The sequence below is a fragment of the Cylas formicarius genome, unplaced genomic scaffold (genome assembly GCF_029955315.1).
Source record: "Cylas formicarius isolate icCylForm1 unplaced genomic scaffold, icCylForm1.1 PGA_scaffold_7__23_contigs__length_41026272, whole genome shotgun sequence".
Taxonomy (NCBI): Eukaryota; Metazoa; Arthropoda; class Insecta; order Coleoptera; family Brentidae; genus Cylas; species Cylas formicarius.
The window spans coordinates 10,846,741-10,872,740 of record NW_026844352.1 but is presented as its reverse complement, the minus strand read 5'-3'; the positions used below and the strand labels follow the sequence as shown (position 1 = coordinate 10,872,740).

Here is a 26,000-nt window from a genome sequence, read left to right as displayed (position 1 = left end):
TATAATTAGAGTGTAAAGTTTTTATGTTTTTAGAATTGTTTTGTACAGATGTTTGAATTTTATTGTGCCATTTCACCACAAATTTAATTAATGTAAATGTGTAACCAAGGCAACAGTTTAATATTGGTGCAATGAGGTTGATTATTCCTTAACCAAACTCATCTTTACTTTCCTTTGAAATTCCTTGTGTATATCGAGGCTGTCAAAACTAACCAAATTCTATGTTCTATAGCGACAAGTGCATATGATTTTTTCAAATGTATTGAATTAAATTGATCTTTTCTATGATGACACACAGATTTCGTTTTGAAAAATTCAAATTAGGGTTTAACCTACATTCTTTTTTTATAATAAATTTGCTAATTTTTATTTGTTGCTTGTAACTAATAAGTTACAAAACAATTTTTCTTTTTAAAAAAGCAGTTAATATAGTGCACTTTTTTTAAAATTTTAGATGGCGCGTTAAAAAATACCTAATACCATAAACATCTATGTACCAGCTAAATTGGTCTGCCTCAATAGGTTGTGATATTGCTACTAAATTTCAGACAATAGCCTGCACTTTGCGCCTTTTCTTTTCTTTCGAAAAAGTGAAGTCCATTGGTTTTTCTAACTGACGAATTGATGAACTGTCAGCGGCCATGTTTGTTGTTGCATTTCAAATCTTAGTTTTCAAATTTCCAGGAAAGATCAATTTAATCCATATAGCTGCTAGAGATATAGTGACCCTGCTTATGTTGATAATACAGGAACTTATGAAGCAAGTATAAAAAAAAGTAGAGAAAATCCATTCAACATGCGGATGCGCGAGATTTAAAATTTCGTTTTTAACCAATGGCCTTGCGCATTCAACAGCCAACATGGCCACTGAGAGGTGGTCATTAAGTTTGGATGCGGTTTTTTTTCCTTCAGTATTTTCTCCAAATTTTCCTAGATCTCGTTAAACGTTCTAGGAAAATGCGCTGCATCAATTTTCACCGCAGTAGGGCCACTATACTATCTAATAGCTATATGAGTTTATCATTGAACTTGGCTTTTAAAGTAGACATTTCCGAAATGTGCATGTGGGTATACAATAGCGCGATCCACATAATTAATATTTTTTTATTTTAAAATCGGAAAATATGAAAAATTCCAAATAGATTTGAAAGGTTCTTGGATGCTCGCACAGAAAAGAATTATCTTTTCTCACTGTTTCTGATACCCCCTACGCTACATATAGCGTTCGGCTTCCAAAAAACTTTGTGTCGGTATCCTTGCCGCTAGCAAAATTTTGTATTCCTCGCATGCACGTCGACAATCCCGCCGATCCGTAAGGTGGTTTAACTGCTTCAAAACGCGGCCAATTCAGAAATGTCTGCACGACACGTTCTCTTACTACTTGATAATAACGCTCACAACCGTCAGACTTTACACCAAAGTTGATCTCTCTTAATGGCGCACGTTTTCTTCTCTGTCGTCTAATTAAAATCGCATCTCGGTTGGCCGTGACCGTGACAGTTTTTTCGTCCCTCGGTTTTCTTTCTCATGGTAAATTTATTTAGAGTGTGCTTTGTGATCGTGCTGGTTCCGGATTTGTGAGATTGGATACGCGTCTGGGATCGAAAACTTCAAACATTCATTTCGGCATATGGAACGGGGATGCATTTTATTTTTCGATTAGTAAAGTAGAAGAACCGAGCTATTAATTACGAACCGATATGAAGATGTGCCTCAAAACGTTTATTTACTCGGCAGCGGCGACAATGAAAATCTGGTAATGAGGTAGGTGACAACTTCCGTAAGCTATCCTAGCAATAAAAAGATAACGCTCACGCTGATGGCGCATACCGTCGCCTACTTTCCTAAAAAAAAACTTGTTTTGCGCCTTTGCTGCAATTCGCCGAGTATCGCTTATTATTATGCTTGTAAAAATGAAATAAGACTATTTGTTTTTTCTTCATCTTTAGAAAGCGACTCGAGTGGGTCGACTTTACTTTTGAATTAGGATCAGTTTGGTATATTTAAATATAAGCCTTTTAGTCAAACTCAGCAATAAGCACATTCAACGGAGTATTGTAGTTAAATTTCTAGGTGTTTATTTTGGTTCTCATCAAATATGGTCCAATGATATTTTAAGAACATTCTCTCTATTGCTACAGGATGTGGAGGTTAAACAAATTGGTTTTTATAGATATTTTACGTTTATTTTATGCATCTCATATTATCACGCGCTGGCGAAGTAGTTAAATTGCAAAAATGATTCATTGGAACAATATTTTCTAATCTCAATTTTTTTTGTCGTAAACAGTTTGATGATACGAGAATATTCACTCCTTCAAGTAATTTTATTTTTCACTGTATATTGAACTTATCAAAACTAATCCTAATTCAGATTCAGTCACTTCAAAATTGCAACTTATGCAAACAAATGAATTGTCCATTGCGACCAATAAATCTTAATATCTGGTGAAAAATGGTTTGGTATGTCATGTCCTTTTTTGATTCTGACAATAGATAATTATAAAATTTTATTTTATCCTATGTATGTATGCGTGTTTAATTTGCTTTGTTTGTGTTTAAATTTAAACGGAACTAAATAATTTTTGAATCTTTCAGTATTTGGTATGTTGAAGTGTTGTCTGCCTATCGATGTCACCGCGTTCTAAATCAATTAAAACCTCATGCACGTGATATCGACGCCATTATTACGCACATATTAATGTGTTGTGCCACATATAATATGCATTGTATTACATGGCAGCAACTTTAGGTCGAATATGCGCATCGAATATTTACGAGAAAACCACTGATTGTTGTTTATCATAAAAGTACCGGTTTAATTTTTAGAACGTCACGAAAATTTGAGAAATTTCTCCATCGAAAATGTCCAGTGTGTCCCATTTTTCATGGTTTTCGTGACCCAAGGCTGATTTTTCATTCAAGTATTATGGAGGCACAAACAGAAATGTCATGACTATCATGGCCTTTGTATTCGAAATAGCTCTAGTGTATTTCATATTTTTGAAAAGCTCATAACAAGCTTAATAAAGTTACATGGTAAGGCTAACAGAATTAAATAAAACACAAGTTTAGTTTTAATATCAAAATTTGTGTTTAACAAGAAAACTCTACTCTAGAAAACTACGCCAGTGGCTCTGCTTAAGCCTTTCCACATCAGTTTGTATGTTTTCTATGAGTAAAAACATAACCGAGCTCTAAGGGGCGTCTATAAATTCAACAGTTTCAAAATTTCCCCTGTATCCAAAAATCCAAGGTAGGTATGATGTGCACACGTTTAATTTAATAAAAAAGCAGCCTTGGACCACGAAAGCCACAACGCGCGAGCTTTATTAATAAAGGAGGTACGCTATATAAGCATAAACAATTCATTGTCCCGTATTCGAAATCTCGAGAACCACTAAAGATTCACTTTTCTAACTTGGGTATTATTCGATCACGTTTTGAGAATTTAAATGGGTCAACTTAATATGGCAAAACTGAAATATGTTTTCATGCACGCCAATAAATACAATACCAAAACATGCCAATATTGCCCAAGTTAAAAATGTGTTAATCGTTCACAAGAACCGGCAAGAATTGTGGAGATGTTTCGATAGTCTTCGACAAAGATGATAAATCTAGCGTGCGATGCGACATTACATTTTCCTCTCTACTTAGACAAACAACATCTATCCGTAAAGTGTTAATAAGTAGTAAATTTCGCCTCAATTTGTTACTGACCAGGTTTCGTTATTCGATTTTCTTTTCATTTTTTACTTTTCCTTTCGTTTCCTTATTGAATTTGAGTTTTTTATGTTTTTAGGTGTCAGATAGTCATGATATTGCGCAATTATATTTTAACTTTTGCCAACTCTTCTTCTATGGCTCATATTCTCCCAAAATATGACGATCATGAGAAATGTAATATAGAGGTGTACTGTCATTGCGCATTTAATGTTGCATTTTGACAAAACATTTCTAATAATTGATGTAATTTATTTTAAAAAATGTAACCAGACCAGTTTTCACCTTTTCGATAGTCTAACCGAACTGCAAAATGCTAAGGATTACAAATTCACTTTGTATCTAATAATACAAAACACCTATTATATTTCTCTTTGTACCGCCGTCATCTTTTAATAAAAAAGTAGCCTATATGTGATTCTCTCGCAAAAATTCGATTCGCATATTCGACCTAACGTTACTGCCAAGTAATACAAAGCATATTGTATGTGGCACAACCATATAGCTACTAGAGATATAGGGGCCCCGCTTATGCCGATGGTACAGGAAATTATGAAGCAAGTATGAAAAACATTTTAAGCATTTCGTTTTTCAAAGACTAACCAAGCCGCTGTTAGATCGTGAATAAGTGTTTTGCGAAAACGATTTAAGTTTGTGGAAACGCTCTTTAAAGAATATAGTGCAAAATGCACGTTAGTGGAAGATATGGAGATATCCATTTTTAGCCTTGTAGGGCCACTATATTATCTAATAGCTATATGGGCACAGCATATTAATATGTGCGTAATAGAGGCTTCCATAACAAGTAATCAACGTAAAGCGCAGTGACATCGATAGGCAGTTAGACGAGCAACACAACGAAATATTCTAAGATTCAAAAAACATTTGTTTTCGTTTAGACTTGGGTAGACAAGGATCGGATATTGTCAAAATTAAAACAAAACAAATTAAACATGTATACTTACATAGGATAAAACAAAAAATATATATTATTATTAAATATTATCACGGTCATAAAAAATTTGACGCACGACTATCTTTTACCAGATATTTAAATTTATTTGCTTATACGCCCAGCCACTCTTTCATTGAAATAGTAAAATGATCAAAAACTGGCAAATTGTGACTAGAAATTGTTTCATCCAAATTTATCTTAGTTTTATTGTCTTAAAATATATTTCGTCGAATGCACCCCTTACTTTGAACATTTTTTTTTCCATTCGTATTTTTTGTTTTATTGCAGGTAAATTATTTAGATACTGACCTAAAAGCTAAACGTAGTGAATAATTGACAGTAACAGCTGACAAAAACAAGTTTCTTAAGTATAAATTTAGACCTACTTGAACCTTGTTTCGTTTTTGTTTCCCTTTTCAGTTAAAATATCTTTTGTAATACGAATACTATTAATGCATTTTTATAAAAGTAACACCTGTGAAAAGACCTCCGTTATTGTTTTAAAAAAACAGAAGTTGTAAGCACGCAAATTTATTTTATATTAATACTAATACTTGGCTAGGGTTGGTGAGTGGTTTTCAGCGAATGCCTTAAAATTAAATGAAATTAAGACACACAATATTCTTTTTACTTCCGACAAATGAGATGAAAAGTCAGAGCCTGCAAGGCTTCGTGAGGTTATGTTAGGTTCTAATCTTAATTGGCTTCCTCATGTTGAATATCTCTGTTCCAGATTATCTACCCAGGTATTTGTGATAAGATAACTTAGAAAGTGTGTTCCTGATAATGTATTGAAAACTCTTTACTATGCTCTTGTGTATTGTGCACTTGTGGTATTTTGCTATGGGAAAAACTCGTCTCACTAGGACAAGTATTCATCCTGCAAAAAAAAGCAATAACACTGATTGGCAACGTTTCAATTCGTGAACATGCTAGGCCGATTTAAAAAAAATCGAATTCTTACTTTGTTTTATCTATACATAATACTGAAAATTATATTTGAAATCCATATACATTCAAAAGATTACGATTACGAAGTTTTTCTCTTATCATACTTTTCAACATTCAACGATCAGAATGACCCAGACAAATAAAATTAATTTGAGTCTTTTTAACCTACTCAAAAAAAAGTGCAAAGGACATAACATCACATATATGAATAAACATGCATTTAGGAAATTTTTAGAAAATATGCTTTATGAAGATTCATTTTACAATACGACAAAATTTATGTTAAATTAAGTTTGTACCTATGCATTCCTGCATATTTTCGTTTTAAGGTTGTTGCTATGTATATGAGTGTCAATAATCATCATCATAATCAATAATGAACTACAATTGCTTTCATAAATGCAAAGGGCTTTATTAAAAGTAATAAGTTTTAAGATCTTAGACAATATATTGCAGAAAAAATTACTAGGTAATATGATACAGGATATCTCTTTTTGTGAAGAAATGCGAGTTATATAAATAAAAATGTTGTTTTTAAATAAGGTTCTGTTCACCCATTAAACATCAATTTTTTAAAAATAGTGGTAAATATATAAAAAGTCGGGCGGGTTTCGTTTCGTATATCAACCCTCCTCACTGTTGAAATGTGTAGAAATACAAATAAAAAACTGAAGTTTTTTGTAATTCACCACCATATATAATCAAAATTATACGATTAATATATTACAATATTTCAATATTTACTTGCCAGTTTCTAAAAATTATAAAAGAAAAAACTGCAACGGTTAAATTTTGCCCAGAAAGGTTACCATGCAAAAAATTATTCCATTAAAATAACATTTACGATAGATCATTATGTATGAACTGCGCCAGACCATATGGATCACTGATGAGGGATTCTGCTCTAATTAAACCTGATCTAGTTAAATTCATTAATTCAATTAAAGGTCGAGAAGTGTAAAAAATCAAAATGTTGACTGAAATTGATTGAATAGAGGATTTTTCATTATATAGAGTTTTTGAAAAATCCTTATAGTGTTATATCTAAGTTACTAAATGTGAAACAAACAAGCAATAAAAAGATTAATACACATTTAAATATTTAAATTTGATGTTGTCCTAAGCAAAATAATTTTGCCTCAATGAAAATCCATTGGACATTTGACTTTCTCAATTTTCAATAAATTTGCCTATTTCGAAGCTTAATAACACCGTAGAAACTGCTTTTAATCATTTTGGCACATTCGTTCCAAGGTGCCAGATCAAAATTACTCGTCATTTATGACACAATGCCGTTTTACTGATTAAAATGAACATGAGCAATTCCCGAAAGAGTGTTAAAAACCATAGAAAAAATGCGCATATGTACAATTGGTACATGTTTTGAAATGATGCAAAAAATTTTGTGGAACATCTTTTGTTTGTGTTCGCCTATATTATGCAAATGCAAATTCCTGTCAGAAGTAATTTAATGACTTGAGAAAATTTCACTTTTATAATATATTATGCCAGAAATTTGATATACGTTATTTTAGTCAAGGGTTCGATTGGCAAGAAATGAGTAGCTGAAAAGGTTTATCAACATGTTACGTAAAACCGGCAGTGTTTGGATAAATTGTTGCCAAACAGCAGGAGCACATTGATTGACTGAAAACATCTGACTCCCTCAAATCCGTCGCGTGTACCGAGAATGTGAAAAAAATAAGAAATACGTTTCACGGTTTTATTTGCCACAGTCTCTCATTGAGGTATTTAAACTTTTCAACTTCCACTCCTGCATTTACTTTGGTTCTGAAATTTTTAAAAACCAGATAAGCAAACTAATTCCCAAATGACATAAACTAGCATATATCTGATAACAGCAAATTAAATGTCTTCTGCAGATAAGAACTTTTAAACAGTACATTTTCAGTTTCACATTTTTCATTTGAAATTATTTTACAACGTTTATCGATAGATGAACAGATGTGACCTAGTTTGGCAAAACTCTTTTATAATGCTGATGATTTTTGTTTTCTTGTTGCTGGACGGTGGACAAGGCAATTTTAGAAAATACTCTCTGGAACTGGAAAGAGATGTTGCTATGACGCTGCTAAAATCTTCAGAAAACATTCGATCGCTATCAAACCCATGACTAATGAAACTGACGTCTTAAAGTGACATTTTGCCCAAGCTTAATCGGTTTGAGAGGAGGTAGTGTTTCACTGTGGACCAGAGTGCCCTGAAAATTGGGGTTTATGATATAAAAAAGATGGACGATGCACCTAAACTTTGAACGAACATTTTACAAGAATTACGAAATAAGTAAAATTCACTTTTCACTCGATTCGGTCAATTACATGAAAGAGATGGCCATCATTAAGTATCTATAGAGTTTCACGGTCTTAAAAGGTACTAATTTTGTCGTGCGTGTTATTTTCTAACCCACTTCGCGCGCTCTTCCGCTTATCAGATGTAATTAACGGAAATGATTATAATTATTCATCACAAAGTATAGTTATTTTACATGTGGGTAACCTTGCATGGTCATTGCGTACGATTTTGAATATTTTGGTAATTAAACCACTCTCTATTGACTGTTAATCAAGATTACTGTTCGTAAAGGAGAAAATATGATCGATAGTATTAGGTAGGTGCCCGGCGTTTGGCGCAAAAACTTGTTGACCTAGTATACATAGCTAGTATATTCTTATTGCTTCTCGTATTGACGAATAAATCCGGAATTTCTTTACTCTTGGCTACGAACACTTTCGGTGGGCGCAATTTGTATGTTGGGTTGTACGTCATATTAAAACATTTACAATAGAGAAGAACCTTCTTATATTTTCAGTGTTAGAGGTATACTTATGTTTGTAATTTTCTTAATATCCCAAAAATATCGTAGGTTTTTAATAATTTTTTATTTTCTTAAACTAAAATGACTAAGAACGTAAGTTCCAAAATATTTTAATTACTTATTAAATATTAGTTATTGTTTAGTTAATCCTCTAAGATTAAAAACAGGGTGTTCTAAAATTCAATAATTCATTAATTTCTCAAAATGCTTTTAGCTGATTTCGTCAAAAGTTGCCACGCTTATTTATCGTCATAAGAGTACTAAAATTATTCATTTCAATGACATCCAAGAGCGTGACATAATTGATATTTCTTTGTGTGTTTTTTCGTGTTGTTGAACTCAAACAATTAATGATAAATCACGATTAATCAGATTTGTTTATTTACACAACGAGTTACTTCCTGTCCTTTTACTTTAGTTTTTGTTAGGCTAATATAAATAAATAAATTTTGACAACCTGTATCTCAAAACGAAGCAAGTTAGGACATGCTGATTGAAATAAACTTATTCTTGAATGATAAATAGGCCCTTAAAATCTTTGATTTCTGAAATGCTCTGAACAATTGAAAAAAAATCATTGCCGTTATTTTCTTTATTTATCTAAGCGTCAGTTTTTGTTTTCGCCATGCCCAACTTAATAAAATAATGAACAAAACTTTAAAAGAAAGTCCTTTTTCAGTTGCAAGAAGGTAGTATTGAAGTTTGGAACACCCCAAAGCCCGTAAAATAATAAGTTGTGATTTATTTTGTTTAGCAAATTATTTATACTAAATATAACTGCCATCTATCTGGGAATAGTTAAAACTTCTGTTCGTGGCTGAGGCGCAATTCAAATCAAGTACTTTCTCGAGCTTTTCCGTGTCGAATATTCATTTCCTAGGAAAGAAACCGTTTTGGGAAAACAAAAAGATTCAAATATTGGGGATATTGAATTTGATTTTATCTGAAGCAAACAGCATTTGGTGTCCCCCAATTGACGTTGGAGGTTGGTTTAAAATATTGAATAAAATTGTATTTTTAACACAATAAATGTCAGGGCATATAGTACCAGTTGCGGCGGAGAGAAAAACGTGTGAATGACAAATACAGCCTAATATCTACATGGAATATCTACGTAGTTCTTCTTACTTCGCTAAATAAGAGGATGTATAATAAGTATTTTCTGCATTCCGAAAATTTTGTTTTAAAAAATAAAAGAAAATTATTCAACAAATTTCATTGAGAGGCATTTCTCTCTGATGTAAATATTTCTATTTTTTATAGGGCAAACTTAAAAGTTATGTGAAGTTAATTGAGAGGTTTTTAAGTGGATTGAACTGGATCTGATCTGATCTGAGCTGACTTACATATATATCGTGTTTTCCAATTGAATGCCTATAATTAAAAGGGTGATTTATGGATCCTTTTTAAAAAGAAAACTTGCGTCCTAAACGTCTTAGCTTTTGTGATACAGGGTGGTAAAGTTTTCAAAAATAAAATATATATTTTTAATATCTGTAATACCACTTTAGATATTTTAATGAAATTTGGCACACATGTATGTATCAAAAGGCATTATTAATTGATTGACTCTATTAAAATAAAAATTATTCTTACAATCTCCAATCATTTCTAAGGAAATATAATTTCTTTTTTTTTCAATCCGACTTTCAGCTTTTGCTTAAAAAAATATAAACTTCTTTTGTTTTATAAAAATATTTGAAAAGATCCAAGGACGAATACGAAGTACGTAACCCCATGGTGTATTTTTGAAATCTTTATAAAGCGTGTATCCTTCAAGCTGGAGGACACTTTCAACAACTTATCTAGTTTCTAAGTTATACTTTTTTACAAAAATGTGGTTCTATTTACAAAACTAAATAACTGTAAGTATAAACTAAATATTTTGTTTTAGATAGATATTTTATTTTGAAAGGTCTCGATTTAACGAGTGCAGTGCCGACCTAATTATTCAAAATATTATTTGTTCATAGACAATCATCCTTCCTTCCTTAAAAAAATCGCATTGAATTTATTTATTTTTAGTCCGTCGCACGGTTTTCACTTAAATATAAAAACTAATTGTTCTGTTTGCTGTCATATTGGCGATATTGTTATGAGCATGCAGAGAAGAGGTTTTTATTTTTTTAAGCGATTGAAAAATATGAAGAAATTTCTTTAGAAATGATTGGAGATTGTAAGAATAATTTTTATTTTAAGAGAATCAGTACCATCAATATCTGCCAAAAATAAAAAAATGTGGTACACTTAATAATGCCTATTGATATATAGTGAATGTGTGCCCAATTTGATTAAAATATCTAAAGTGGTATTACAGATATTAAAAATATATATTTTGTTTTTGAAAATTTTTATAACCAGTATCTTAAAAGTTATATGAAGTTTTGATATGAATTATTGACATTCAATTAGAAAACACCCTGTATATAGTAGAGAAATCAATTTTGATACGTATCAGTCTTATTACCTTTAATTTACTGATTCTGTGTTTTATCCTCCATTGATTGGGAAATTTTGTATTCTCTTTATTCATTCTCGTTTCGTTTCAATTTATTTACACAAACTACTCGAACCTTTTTATGCCTAGAAGTAGATATAGGAATCGATAGTAGATTAATTCGTTTCTGTTTTCGACCTTAAATTACGACTTGAATCGAATCGACCTCGTAATTGAAATCCAGGGGCGGAAAATTTCGCGTGAAATGCCATAATTAAAAAATAATAATTCTAAAACCTTGCATGATTCGCGCTATTCAGCAATATAGCTTTCCCATATAGAAAACAACTATATGTCGGCATGTCAAACGATTTTCCAGACATCCGGAATGTGTGTGATCCCTAAATACATCTGCTTCTTAACCTACAGTATGTCCACGTTTGTCAGTTCTAGCCGTCAGCAGTCAATGTATTAGTTCCGTTTTGCAAAAATGTACTCAAAAACTAATGATCGTAGAAAATGCATAAAATGCTGGACGTTGATAAAATTCTTGTCACCCTTTATTAAGTATTATTAAGTACTGTGCTCCGCTTGCTTCAAATCAAACGCGTGACTAAAATGGCCTTTATCAAACATGTATAATACACAATGTAAAGTTTATAGTGAAATGGACGTAGTAAATTGTTTGGATAGTTATTACCGGAGTGCTATTTTATTCATGCTCCAAATGTTTTAAATTTGTTTAACAATTATTTAATTATAGGTTTTATTAAACACTGTTCAGCAAATTGAAAAAATAGCTTTCCCAGTGTTTGGTTTGAACTGAATGTACCAATAAACTAGTTATTTTTTAAAATTAACATAAGTAAAAAAATAATAAAAGGCAAATTGATAATTGACGAACTGTATTCTATAAATTGTTGACGCCATTTTGCAGAAATAACAGTGGGGCACATGCAGGGGAAAATCACGAGTGTTCAAAAATTGCAATATTAAACGAAGCAAAATGGCTAAAAGTCACAAATCACAACGAATTTAAATAATACCGCTAAGGGTAAAAAAGGTTAATGTTTATGTTAATGTTTTTTTTGTTGCTTTTTTATATTTTGGTGAGCACTTTTTTAATATTTTAGTTGTTCTTGTGACGCTGAATTTAGCGCTACATATTGTTTTCCCTAGTGTTCCATGCTGGCGATATCTGTTCTTATTACTAATCTCAATCTCCCTCTATATGTTTTGTATGACCATTTTTTACCATTTCGTTCGTTGGTACCCCATTTTTTTACCTATACTCCAGTCAGAAGTTATTATTAGTAATTAGATACGTCACGTATAGTAACGTAATCGGATAACAAAATTACTGTAATGAACTAGATAAAAATGTCATGCTATGACATAATTGCACAATTGCTCTGACTGAATTTATGAATAATTTAAATTTTAATAGATCCACACCTACTATAGCACACATTTTTTGTAGCTTCAAAAGAACACTGAATAGGTAATCATTTCTTGAAATCCTGACTATCTTCAATCAAGACTGTTGGAAATGAGTGAAACAAGATTCTGAAATATTTGCCAAAACGCATCTTCTTTAATACCTATTAGATGTTGTAACTTTAATTTAATTATTAAATAAATTAAACCCTCGACTTGTTTTTGTGCAATTGTAATGGAAATTCGGTTAAATTAACGCAATCAACCAAACCAATTAATATCGATCCGCTAATGAGTTAAATATTTTTAAAGCAATCCTGTGATTCATCCCGCAACGGTACGTCCGGCGTCTTGCTTTATGATATTTATTAAGAAGCGAACAACAAATCGACGAACGTCGTGATTACAGCGAATGGTGCCTTCTGATCATCTTCTTGGATTGCAGGTGTTGTCAGCTGCTATGGGTACCGCTATGTTGAGAGCTTCAACCCGGGGCCTTCCACTTCGAGCGCCAGTAGTTCTTCGGATGTTACAGTGGTGTCCGTGTAGTGCTTACCTGATAGCTTGTCAGCGTTACGACAAAAGTAAGTCCCAGAAAGTTTTGCGTAGACGGTAAGCACGTGCAGAGAAATATGGGCGTATGAAAAGCTAATCAAATTGTTTGGGCACTACTTTTTAGTTAAAAAAAAAAACATTTTTCAAAATTTTATGTTAATTATATTAACATTTTGAAACAATTTGGTCGTAAATCTATTTCATATTTTAAATCCGATTTCAGTCATTTTTGTTTTATACATATGAGTGAATTTATTAACAATCTCTACCATTTTAAGCATAAAAATTAAAAACAGTGTATAATGTATATTATCTATACCTTTATATTTTATTATTAAACTTTTAATTATAATATTATACCTTTAATTGATTTAGATTCACTTTAATATCTATACTAGTTAAAAAAAATACTTACTTGTTTAACAATCATAATAATTATAAGAATTTAAGTGTGGAATCGTAAAAAAGTTGAAATTAATAATGAAAGCTTAAATTAATACATTGCATGAATTTACTAAAAAGATCTTAAACAGTAAAAATTACAGCTTTAAGAGGTATATAATATTGTTTTTTTTTTTTAAATTTCAAATTATAATATTTACTCTCAAAATTGTAAAAATTGTTTCAATTTTATCTCGGCGGACATTATATTTTTATCTTAAAATGAACGCGAATCTTCGCGAAGGGAGGTGAAAGCTTTGATAGTGATGCGTGAATCATTCCAGGATGTTTTGGTAAACCAGGTCGCGCGCCTTAAACTTAAAGTAGAGTTGTTCAAACTTGTCTTTAACTTATTGGTTGTTTATCGTTAAGGGAAAAAATAATTTAAAAGAAAATACTTATCGTATACAGGGTGTTACGAAATTATGAGTTGCCTTCGGAGACAACAAACATTGTATTAATTTTTAATTGTTTTAGTGCTTCCTCTATATAATTTTTCACTAGTTTAAAATATATCTCACTGTGTTACTATTGCGCAAGATTGAAATAGGTAATTCCCTCACTTCGTATGAACAGATTTTCTAATTTGTTTTTTTTTTGTATTTTAAAAATATTGTTTTTTGTCCACATTACAGACACTACTTGGCTGATTTAGGTGGGAAATGCCAGATGCGCCTTCAAATTGAATTAAAAAATACAAATCTTCTGGATTCGTACTGCCTCGGTTGTTGATGAATCGAGTTTGCTTTGATTTGTGTTAAATCAAAGCAGAAAACTGATATATTTTTTTAATTTTACGCTCTTCGATAATCTTTGCAATGAATAGACGTAAAATCTTGAACATATTTATTAAAAGTTTTTCCAAACATAAAGAAAAACATATCTCAGCCATTTTTAGTTGAGTGAAAATATTTAGTATAGTATTTTTCATTATAAAGAATTTTTCTCATCAATAGAGTTGCAAGGAAAAATTAAATCATTGTTATATTGACAAAGGGTATTAGCATATTGGGTAACGAGTGGGTAAACGCAAAATTTCGTCTGAAAGTAAAATTCTCACGCAACGTTTTATCATCTCTCACCGTAATAATAATTGTTAGTGAAGTAGTAAATACTGTTATTATTTATATTGTTAACTTTATAATATTATACCGGCTTAATCGCGGTAATCACAGATATTATTAATACTCCAAATTTTTTCATATTTTACGAAATTTTCTTCTGTTCTTTATAACATTATTATTATAAAAAAAAAACATTTTTAAAGAATCCGGCACTAAAAAAAAGGAATTTAAAATTTAAAGAATGAGCATTTGTACAATGGGCATTTGGGCATTTTTCGTAACAAGAAAAAGGAGCAATGGATCATAAAACGTATAAGTACGCAAATAAAAATCAACGCAATGAAAGTCAGATAAAGTGGAATTAACTTCAACATTCAAGATCATAAAAAATTTTACCCCGGGTGTAAAAACAAAGCCAAGATTGAAGGAATTCCATTCACTTGAATAATTATTTAAAGATCAATACCAAAAAAATGACTAACATGACATCACATGACAACAAACTGACCAAACCGATTATACACACTGTATTATTTCAATAAACGAAATAATATTTATTTGAACGCATTTTTTTTGGCAAATTAGACAACTTGTTTGGTGTCCCACTTCATCTGCGATTTAGTTTACAATGTAGCATCATCTCGCTGCTCCGCTCTGCAATATTTCAGTCATTATACGCTAAAGTTTTTAACGGACGTTCCGTTTCCTATAGCCATTGCGCCATTAGAGTCGCAAATGTACCGTTAAAGCAATTTAATCGCGTGTTTTGTACTAAGTATAACAACGTTAAAAATTAATTGTGTATACATGTTGCTTCTCGTTTTGCATGACTGACTGACATTCACCTCAAACGAATCGAGTCTTTCTAGACCATAGTATACAAATCAGGGAAGTCATTTAAAATTGCAATTAAAATATTTGCAACACATCGGTACTTGAAATCAGCCTGTTTAGCCTGTAATGCAGCAGCTAATATCTGGAAAACGGTACTAACAAACAGTTATATCAAAGGTATCACGAAAAAGTCCAATATAGCATCTAACTTTACCAGGGTTATGTGTGAATAGCCTTAGGCTAGACTTCGCTCTGTATTAATATTTTCTTGTGCATTTATATTTTGTTTATTATGAGTTAAGTCCATTATTATTGTTCTTATTGAAGCGTAGATCTATTTATCAATTTATATTAATAAAAGATTACTTTTGATTTACGTAGATTAAAATTCCAAAAATTCAGGACTGTCTCTGGAGATTTCTTAAATAATACTAGTGCATAAGGCACTAAAGGTACAAGTTTGTTGATTTCTGAGTTAGTTTCAAATTTTTTCTGTTTCCGAACGAAAAAAATAATATCAGGAAAATTAAAAACACTTATTTTTATGAACATTGATTTTGTAGACCCTTTTTTACATCACAAATTTCATAAAAATATTAACAGTATAGAAATTGCTGAAAACGACCACCTTCAGCTTCATCGAACACACTATCGAACAGACGTGTAGCCTGGAACGTAAGGATTTTTTTGCATGGCGAATCTGCAATCGAATGTTGCCAATATATTTTTCAAAACATTATATATATGGGTTGTTCGTCTAATGGTCTTTTCTCATTTATGTAGTTTTTTTGTGGGACCCAGAACTGTCTCCCCACCTCGTTGCAGTTCCCTCGGGAACAGTAGATATCATTTTTTTTAACCTCTAAGGATGTCGTGGTTCAAATCGCGCTGACCCAGTTTTCGCGTCTCGCAAAGATGTAAATCTCGCCTGTGATAACCAGAAAATACCGTAATAATCCCACGCAAGCTCATTTTCATTGAGCTAAATTTGACTCGGCGTAATAATTATCTCATAATAATTCGAAAGGGTTACGAGTTCGAACCGGTACGAACGGAACCAAGAATTTGGTACCGTTAGCACGCGAACGCGTCTCTTTTGTAAAAAGCGGAAACTATTCCAAATATGTAATTGGTCGCGCATATTTAATGGAACTTCTTTATGCGCTGGTCTGATTCATTTTGTGAGAAGGTTACACCCATCTCCAGAGCCTGTTTGACATTTATTGTTCTTCTTATTATTATTTACTTGAGTTTTGGTTTTGGGTTGGGTTTGGATTTCTGTAATTTAATACCGTTTCGAAAATACAGGAATTTAAGTGCGTACAACAAATTTTTGTGTTATATTAAAAAAACATGATTTCTTATCTCCGGTCATTAATTTAGTAATCATGTAAACAATTGATGATTTTTAACAACTGAAAAGATTTTTTTGCGTGTAGAGTGTAGTACTTGCAAGTTTTTTTAAGTTACAGTTTCCTTTACGTGTTATTCTACTAAAATTAAAAATTGTAAAGGATATGTTAAATATTAGGAAAGCTTACTTAAAGGACATTTCAAAAAGTGTCTTATTTATCAGACTGGGTACGCACTCTCGAACATAAATAAGTATATATTAATAACATATATAAATAAGTAAAAAAAAAACAATTCGATAACAAAATTAAAACTAGTTTTAACACAATAATAAAGTATATACACAAAGTATATACATAAAAAACAACATGAGTTACCCAGGTAATATGTAAAAATATGAATTTTAAAGTAAATATTAAAAAAAAATGTTCCATTTACAATAAACCTTACGTATTTTTTTATTTTGATTTTTTCAAAAATTATTTTTGGTATGCAAATGCACACTCAGAAGAATATTCAACCTTTCACATAAGTACAGGGTTATGGAATACTTAAAATTCAATTAAGGCGTGGAAATGCCAGAGGAGGTATGTGCCAACATTTTTGAGATAATCAAGAAAAACTGTTCAAATTTACAACAATGGTTATAATTCTTTGTTCGTGAAAATAAAGAAAGGTTATTCAATTATTACAATAGGCACATATTCCTTTTCTCAGGACATGCGGGGCAAGTACGACAATTCTAACGCAAAATGTCACATGGCACATACCCACTTTGACATTTCCACTCCTCAATTATTTTAGAATATAAAATGAACTTAACAAAAAAAAAACATATTTCTGGAGCCTATACCTTATCTCTAAATCTATAAGTGTTATAAAAAAAACACAAAAGTAGTAATAAAATGGTCTTTATTTTTTCTTGTATTATTTCAGTTGGTATTAAATTACACACAGGGTGGTCAAATAAAGTTATATTTTATTACATCTTTAAATACCAATTTAAAAGACTAATTCAGGAATGTATATAAATATCTATATATCTGTCTCTAATGCACTTTTATTAGCGAATATCTTAGGAATTTAGAGATGATGCAAATTAACTTTTGAAACATTTTTCTGCGTAACATATTCTATAAAATGATACTTTTTCTCAGACAATATACAATAGAATATGACATGACATATTTTTATCAAATATGTAGCGTTGCAACGCTTCGCAAAATGTTATTTCTCTCCGCACCCTGTGTATTTTTGCATTTTCGGATTGCCCTTTTAAAGACGAATTCAATATATGCACATTAGCCTACGATGCACTGTTTTGGATTTGTTGACGATTTTTATCCATTTCCAGGCAATATTATATTAATTCTGAAAGCTTCTCTAATATTTTTTATGAAATTTTATAAATACCGTAAAAATTATAGATTATTTTATTTTTAAAACAGTTACAATATTTGACAAAACTTTTCAAAAATGAAATTAATAATTTCATATTAAATTTTGCACATATTTTCACCATTTTGAATAATGCATCATGATTTTTGACATTTGATATATAATTGGTCGCATTTAATTGCACAGTTTTATGTCGAATTAATTGTTTTAATGCAAAAACTTCTATGGGCTTTTTTTTGTATTCCATTTCTTTTAAAGTGCCTACAAAAACAAGTCCAGTGGGTTTAAATCCGGCCTCTTCGCTCTCCACAAGATGGTGCCCTTTTGCCCAATCCATTGTCGAAAATTTCCATTTCCATTTTGTCCCAAAATTTACAAAGTTTATTTTCAGATTTCTAATAATACATATTTTTTAGATTATGTAATGTTACTGATGTTGAAAATATTCATCTATGTTTGAATTAAAATTAATTAAATTTAATTAAAATGATTAAATGAAATCATTTTTATTTATTTATTTATTTTATATTAAAGAATTTTTATAATATTTAGCGGTATTTCAAATAACCAGCAATTTCATAGAAGAAATATTAGAAATTTAATTATCTGCGTTAATATTGCTTCGGAATTGAAAAAAATCGTCAATAAATTGAAAACAGTCCATCGTAGGCCAATGTTCGTATACATCGTTGAATTCGCCTTTTAAAGGGCTATCCGAAAATGCTAAAATATACAGGGTGATTGAGTAATGAAAATTGAAAGAAGTAACATTTTACGAAAATGTTTTAAAAGTTAATATGCAACCTAAGACAAACTTTTCCAAAATAACCTAATTCCCGACGATATTTACTTTATTTAATTACTCTTTATATAATTGAGTGAAAATTGAAATAATGCAAAAAAATTAAATTAAATTAAAGGTACTAGATACCACGGCTCACCTTGTACTTCCGTCCCATAAGAGCTATAGCTTACAAATTGTCAGCTTGTCAGCTTAGAAACCCCTTCGACTTCTACTTGAGACATAAATAAGAAAGTTTTTGATATAGATAGAGTTTTGCGTGAATAAGAAAAAATGTTGCCTTTTGGGTCTTTTCAAACCACATCATGATGTAGAAAAAATTGAAAAAAATCTTTTTGGACGCATTATAATTATAAGGACACCATTTCCTATAGAGTATTTACGTTTCTACTTCTTTTTCAGGTGAATATGAAGTACTTAAGGGCGTTAGGACTTCTCGCCATTACGTTTTCGACGGTGTTGTCGAACCCACTCGAAACGTCTTCCTCAAGGTACCCCGAAGGCCGTAGTTATGTCCCCTCGCAAAGTAACTCCGTAAATTTAGATTTTCCGATAAGTTCCCGAACTAATGAAACCCCGAAGTCGAAAGTTTTAAACGAAAACCTCGCGAATTATAACGGCAATATGTCTTACTTGGACGAAACGTTACGTAAACTATCGTCATCGGACGCCCACTTTTCCGATTCCGGAGCAATCGGCTCGGAAGAAAGAAAATTGTCTACCAAACGAAAAAATCACATCGCCAAACAAAATGCCAAAACGGCGCACACTCTCAATTCAGTAAACAGATTGAAAATTACGTCAACAAAAGTCGTAGAGAATAAAACTAGTACCGCTGGTCAAAATAAAACTAAAGTTTCCGTCTCCAAGCCCGTGCTAAAATCCAAACCTCACTTAAAATACCGCCTTTCCACCATGGCTCCGATCGTAATCAAATTAACCAAGCCGTCGACCGTCAAATCTACTAACGTCGGCAAAGTCAGCACTCCGCGAACCTCTATAAAGCACAAGCGGCCTCTAAAAGACGGCTCTAACGCTTCCGCTGATTTATCGGACTTTAAGCAAGCGTGGTACGAAGTGGGAGTACCGTATCCCAACCCGACTCCCGAGATTAGCTCAAGTTCGCCCCCGTTTTCTATATCCGACATTCCCCTACAGTCGACTTCTACAACCGAAAACATATTCGTCGACGATCTACCTTCTGTCCTATCGCAAGACTTTCCAGGCTCGATAAATCCCGAAATTTATTCAAATTCACCTTCGACTCCTTTGCAAGGGGTCCCCAATATCATTCAGCCCGCTAGCGGTGATATCCTCGAGCCTGTAGCGGTGTCTGCCGCCGACGAAGTCGTTTCCGCTCCTGGCAACGTCTTAAGCACCTTCAATTTGGATATGGTACCGGATCTGACCAGAAATCCTGGCGGTGTCGGTTGCCCCACGATACATATCGCCAGTTCTGTATTGGGTGCCCAACAACGGCAGGAGTGTTCAGATCTGAACCTCGTCCTCAATTCCCATTATCACCAAAACGCGCAAGACACCAGAAACCCGATTAGCACTTATGACTCGGCGGCTCCTCAGGATACCCTGGCACAGGAGCCGGTCGTCGACGATGGTGCCGTACTGGCAGAAGAACCTGTCGTGTCGGACGTAGGTTCAGGGTTATCGGGTGGTGTGCCCTCGGCGGAATCGGGAGGAAGCGGCGGAAGCGGTGGCAGTGGCGGTAGCGGCGGCGATGGAGACGGGGGAGGCTTGAAATTTCCCGATTTGAAACATATGTTCGAAGCCGTCGGGTATATAATGAACGCATTGGGATGGCTTCTCCAAAAACTCATGAACCCTTGGTTGTACATAGTACCCATCGTTTTGTTCTTTGTTCTCGGCTTCAAGGCGGTAATCGCGCTGTTTCCCTGGTGGATACCCTTGTTGTTCCTTTACTTTAGCGTCAAGAGCGACGACAAGGAGCCGAAAATTAGTCACGTGAATCACCTCCACAAGCCGGTGCGGGTAAAGGAACCGAACGGCTGGTTTTGGAATCACGAAACCAAAACGTGGCAAAACGTATTTGATATCGCGCACCACCGTAGCGACGAAATTGACGGCGAAAAGATTAGAAGCTTTGGCAAGAAATTCGCGGAAAAAGTGGATGGGGATCAAATACGTAAGAGGACGAGGTTTAAATAATGTCAGTTTTGGTGTCTGAAGGAATTTGGCTAGTCGAACCTGTCTCGAAAGAAACAACTTAAATTGATTTTTCAAGTTGCTTTTCGCTGAGCCCGAATTTTTCCAAATATGATCTGACGAAATTGTGGAATTTGAAATTAAACACTCATTATTTTCGAAAATATTAATGTTCGTGTGTCCTAAATTTTACCAACGGTAAAAATTATTTTTTATTTTTGTTTAAAGAAGTTGGAATACATCTTCGGCTATTTTCTTAATGCAGGCGAGTTGTAAATATTGGCCCACGCAACAAAGCACCTACTAAAATAATTTAACTTGGCATGCCAACTAACATTTTTTGTTTTATAATGTTATCTTCAAAGCCTATCGATTATTTACGAAACGTTTTCATTAATCTTTAAATCTTCTATAGCGATTAAATGGACAATCTTATAAAGGTAACGGTGACCAACATTTTAGTCCCATATAAAACTTTCGCTCCCCAACTAAGAGGTTGCCGTTAACTTTGTAAATGTTTTATAACGGCAAAGATTGCATTTTCATAACCGATATTAAACGTACCTAAATGTACTATAGAGGCTGCAAAATTTGCGGCGTACAGTTTTTATGAACACCAAACAATAAACCCCTAAATATTTTATTGTCATTGCATTTTGTTTTTGTTCTAAAGTAATTTTCTGCTAGCTTAGATCATCTTAGAGCAGCAAGTACACTGTGGTTTAGGTACTAATTTTGCTCTAAAGTTGGCAGTAATTGATATTTACTTTGACTTTATAACATCTTGAAAATGTCTTACTAAATCTTATAATAACTCAAATACTCCTTATCCTTCCTAAAACTAGAGCGCCCTCGTTTTGAGTACTTTGAAACGTAATTTAGGTGAAACCTTAAAAATTAAAATTATTTGAAATTAAAACTTATCTTCAAGGTTCAGTAATATTGTTTAAAATGTGGTATTTATGTCAATTCGAAAAACAATATAAACGCACGCCATGTGAACCAGGTTCCCTTTTTAAAAACCTATCCTGCTATATGGGCTTTCAAGTAATATTAAACACCTTAGAAACTTTTATAACAATATAAGTTAAGTCGCTGGCATAAAACTAAAAGCAACAGGACACACTAAAAATCATAACCTCGAAGACATAGCAGCTTTCTACATGAAACATTGTGTTACTGGATCAGTTTCATAATATTTTTTGGTTTGATGGTACCTGTTAAGTTTTTTAGGATTTATTACGTAGTAAGATATGTCTCCAAGAGTAATGGTTTTGTAAGGAAATTAGGAAAACCTTTTTAAAAAATCTTTTAACCAACACCAAAAATTTTATACATATAGTAAACATTTTGGATTCAATATTATAAAACTTAAAGTGTTTTGGTATTTATTACATTTTTTCAAAACTTGTAACACGCAATGGTGCTCTTATAAAATTAAAAAACTGTTATAAAAGCTAAGGTTTCTTATAAACCCTTTACTAATATCCGTTACCTTATGATAAAACTTTAAGCTGCGAAAAATGTTAGTTGTGAGATTTTGTTTTAGCTTATAAATTTTGTAAAGTAAAGGCACCAATTTTGTTAGATTTTTTCAACTAGGTAAAGTTATCGTATGCCATTTGCTGGTTTCTGGCATTAAAAAGGAGAATTCTCGAGATTAAAATCTCGCGCAGACAAAAATGTCTTAAGGGTTTCTTCTGGGTGTGGATTTGCGTGGATGTTTCCGCAAGCATGATGCTGACTTGTTGCAATCCCAGAAAAAGCCGGCAGCATATTGAGTGAATCCACACTGCTTCTGGTTTCTAGTTTCAAGTTTTACAGCCTGCGTTTCTTTGAAAAATTAAGAGCATAATTATTTTTATTATAACAACTAGAATTTTATTTAATACACTTCAACTGTTTCAGTTCATCAGAAATTTAAAAATTCGCTCAAAGCGGGTATATATATCTAGTTATATTCTATTTGGCGCATTTTTAGACTTCTTTGTTGTTAATCCCTACCAAAAACAACCGATTAAATTCGTTAGAGTTATCGAAGTGGCAAGTCAACTAAAATCAAGACATTGAAAAGGATATGCCTAATTTACCTGCGTATATTTCAATTATAACCATCTAGTCCAAGTAAGACAATTTTTTTGCCGCAATATGTTTAATTGTTTGTAGTTATTTATTGGAAAAATTTTCTATGTAGAAATTGTGTATTTTGTACATTTTTAAGGAATAAAATTACTCAATGTCAACTGTGTTTTTCTTAACCTCGATCTTGAGCTGTTCCCTTACCGAAACCGGAACTAGCAAAGTAAATTTATTTTTTTAGGTCGACTCCTTCACCCGGCCACCACGAAGGAAATGAACAACAACTGGCTATTAGCAACGGCCCGATAATCGACGTTCTAGATGTGAGAACGCCTCCAAAAATCAAACAGGAATTGAAAATCAAGCAAAAGGAACAGGGCGAACCCTTCCACCCGGGGATCGCGATCCCGATCGATGACGACTCCATAGTTCTGGAAGAGACGACTAAAAAGTTAAACTTTTATAAAATCGAAAGACCTGCCACGACGACGAACAACGGCTTGTCGACTTGGATTTTACTCAGTAACACACCGACTACGAGACCGCCGACCAAGAAAACAACTGCGAAGCCAGAAACTGCTAACGCCAGCAACGAGACGATGGTGGTGACCGATAAGCCGAATAAAATAGCCAAACCTATTTTCAAAAAGAGAACGACCACATCGAAACCCTCGTGGACTACGAAGTTGGCTTCGACGTTGGCTTCGTCCACCACCAATTCTCCAAAGCTTACAAAAGTTAAAGCATCGATTCTCAACAATGCAGTGAATAAAAAAAATGCTAGTACCACCACCGAGAAAAAAAGCACCACTACCACTGCGAAACCTGTAGTCCACACGACCAAAATTGAAACCACTTCCGCAGAGTCGAACACCACGTCAAAAGATTCCGTGTCTCTGCCAGCGGAAGCAAAGGAAACGGAAACGGAACTACCGTCTGACGACAAGAAAAAGAATAAGAAGAAGAAAAACAAGAACAGGAGACGCAAACCGCAGAATAAGGAAGACAATACGAAACTCAAAGAAGTGCAGCCGGTGTCGACGCAACTCTACAGTTATTTGAGGAGCGAAATCATCCCCGTTACTGTGGGTGTTAGTCTGGTGGGGCTGTTGGTGACCGCGGGATTAGCCAGCTACTATTTGCAACCGTTTGGACTTCTTACCAGGAGAAACGACCCGATCGATCGCAAAGACAACGAAGGGGGGTACTACTATCAAGATCAGTATTCGGGCGGTATCCCGGAAGAAGACGCAATTGGGAAAGTGATAGCGGGTATGCCAGAAAACTCGTTGACGAACGACAACGGTTATAAAACATCTACCACAAAGAACTCGTACTCCAACAATGTGAGGTATCGCCATGTGGATAGGAGATCCCAAATCTATATGAATCCGTACGGAACGGTCGAAGACGTTAAATTGGATGATGGTGCAGGGTACCACGGCAAACAGTTCGTGGTGGGCAGCGTGTCGAAGGAGTTGATACCGGAACCAACTCCCGCAGCAGTACCGGAACATGGTCCCCGTAATATCAACGGAAATGAGCGAAAGTTCGTGGTTGGGAGTATACTGGACGGCCGATTTAAAGGGGGCCCATCGCCGAGAAATTTAAAGTCGGGGAGAAGAAGGAGAAGGGAAGTGCCTGACGATGCGGACAACGAGATTATTAACGACGACACTCTCAACCCTGGCTCCACAACGACTGCCGCAACTACGTCATCTACTCCCTCAGACTCACTCACTCACCTCAACGAGACCACCAACGCTCTGGCGGACCTCTTCGCAAATTTGTTTCGCATCAAAATCCAGTTGGGATTGGAGATTATACGGAACGTCACTCGAGGTGTATCCGCATACATCTCCGAAATTGAAACTAAATTAAACGATTACGAGAGTACATCTAAACAACCATTGCGCTTAAGAAAACGTCGGCAAGTCCTCGACACAAAGGAAAACGAGATCTTTCCCGAAGATGACGCGACCGCTCATCATCCGAAAATTACCGAACCTTTTTCCAACGAAGACACGGCAAACGCGCACAATCCACAAAATGGTGCGGCAACACCCATCGCCGCCACCGAAGAACCAACGACGGAAGTCTCAGTGGCGGAGACCGGGGAACCTACTAACAATATAATGCATATCAGCCAGAAACCGACGACCCTCATGGACCTTTTGAAAGACTTGTTTCGTTTGAAACTTAGGGTGGGTTTGGAATTGTTCCAAAAGGTATCGAGGAGCGTCTCCTCGTATGTATCGTCGGTGCAATCTAGGTTGAACGATTATCGCTATAGAGATGATTCAAAGCCGAGGTGTTGATACGAAATTTAGAAAATTCGTTTTGCAGAACAGTTAGAGATTGCTGTACATATTAGATATTAGGTTTTCGCGCACTCCAAGATGCATTAAAAAGATTTTTTTACTTTAACCAGGGGTCTATTAAGTTTGAAAAAGGAGAATGTGAAAATTTGGTGGAAGATGGTTGTAGTAATTTATTTTACTTACTTTTTAATTATTTAAATGCAATTTATTGTTGTGTTACTTAAGACTGTGTAAATTTTAGGTATATTATTAATTACGTCGCAATAAATTGTGTATGATTTTCATGCGGATGTTTTGATTTCGTTTGTTTTCGATCTATCTATTGTTTAGGGATATTTTTTCTTAACATATTTTGACTTTCACCAAATTTATTCCAGCTATGACAACCCGGTTTCAAACGTGATTATGTTTTTGTTGTTGGAAACAGTACATCACACTGTTTAATTTTCTTAAGACAACTGAGACACTTACAGAGAGCGCCATTACCAAACTAGCGTACTCAATCAAGTCAGAAATTCTTTTAAACGAGCCCAAATTTATTGAAATAGTTTAAGAGGTGTAGAAAGAAAAGCTTTACAAATATCTTTTTCATTATCTAACAGAAACATGAAAAAATGTACACCTATTCTA

At 33.5% G+C, this 26,000-nt stretch overlaps 1 protein-coding gene across 1 annotated transcript; it reads left to right on the top strand.

Moving 5' to 3' along the window:
* The first annotated feature begins 43 nt into the window (after positions 1-43).
* Positions 44-25,651, top strand: LOC132705710 (uncharacterized). Its single transcript, XM_060676513.1, has 4 exons — positions 44-1,764; positions 12,788-12,926; positions 19,192-19,280; positions 23,291-25,651. Exons 3-4 carry the CDS (start codon positions 19,198-19,200, stop codon positions 25,365-25,367), a joined length of 2,160 nt encoding a protein of 719 aa, XP_060532496.1. The 5' UTR covers positions 44-1,764; positions 12,788-12,926; positions 19,192-19,197; the 3' UTR covers positions 25,368-25,651.
* Positions 25,652-26,000: the final 349 nt, after the last annotated feature.

Coding starts and splice junctions, on each gene's coding strand:
- LOC132705710 (XM_060676513.1), top strand. CDS start 19,198: ATGAAGTACTTAAGGGCGTTAGGACTTCTCGCCATTACGTTTTCGACG. Junction 19,281..23,290: donor CTCGAAACGTCTTCCTCAAG/GTACCCCGAAGG, acceptor TTATTTTTTTAG/GTCGACTCCTTCACCCGGCC.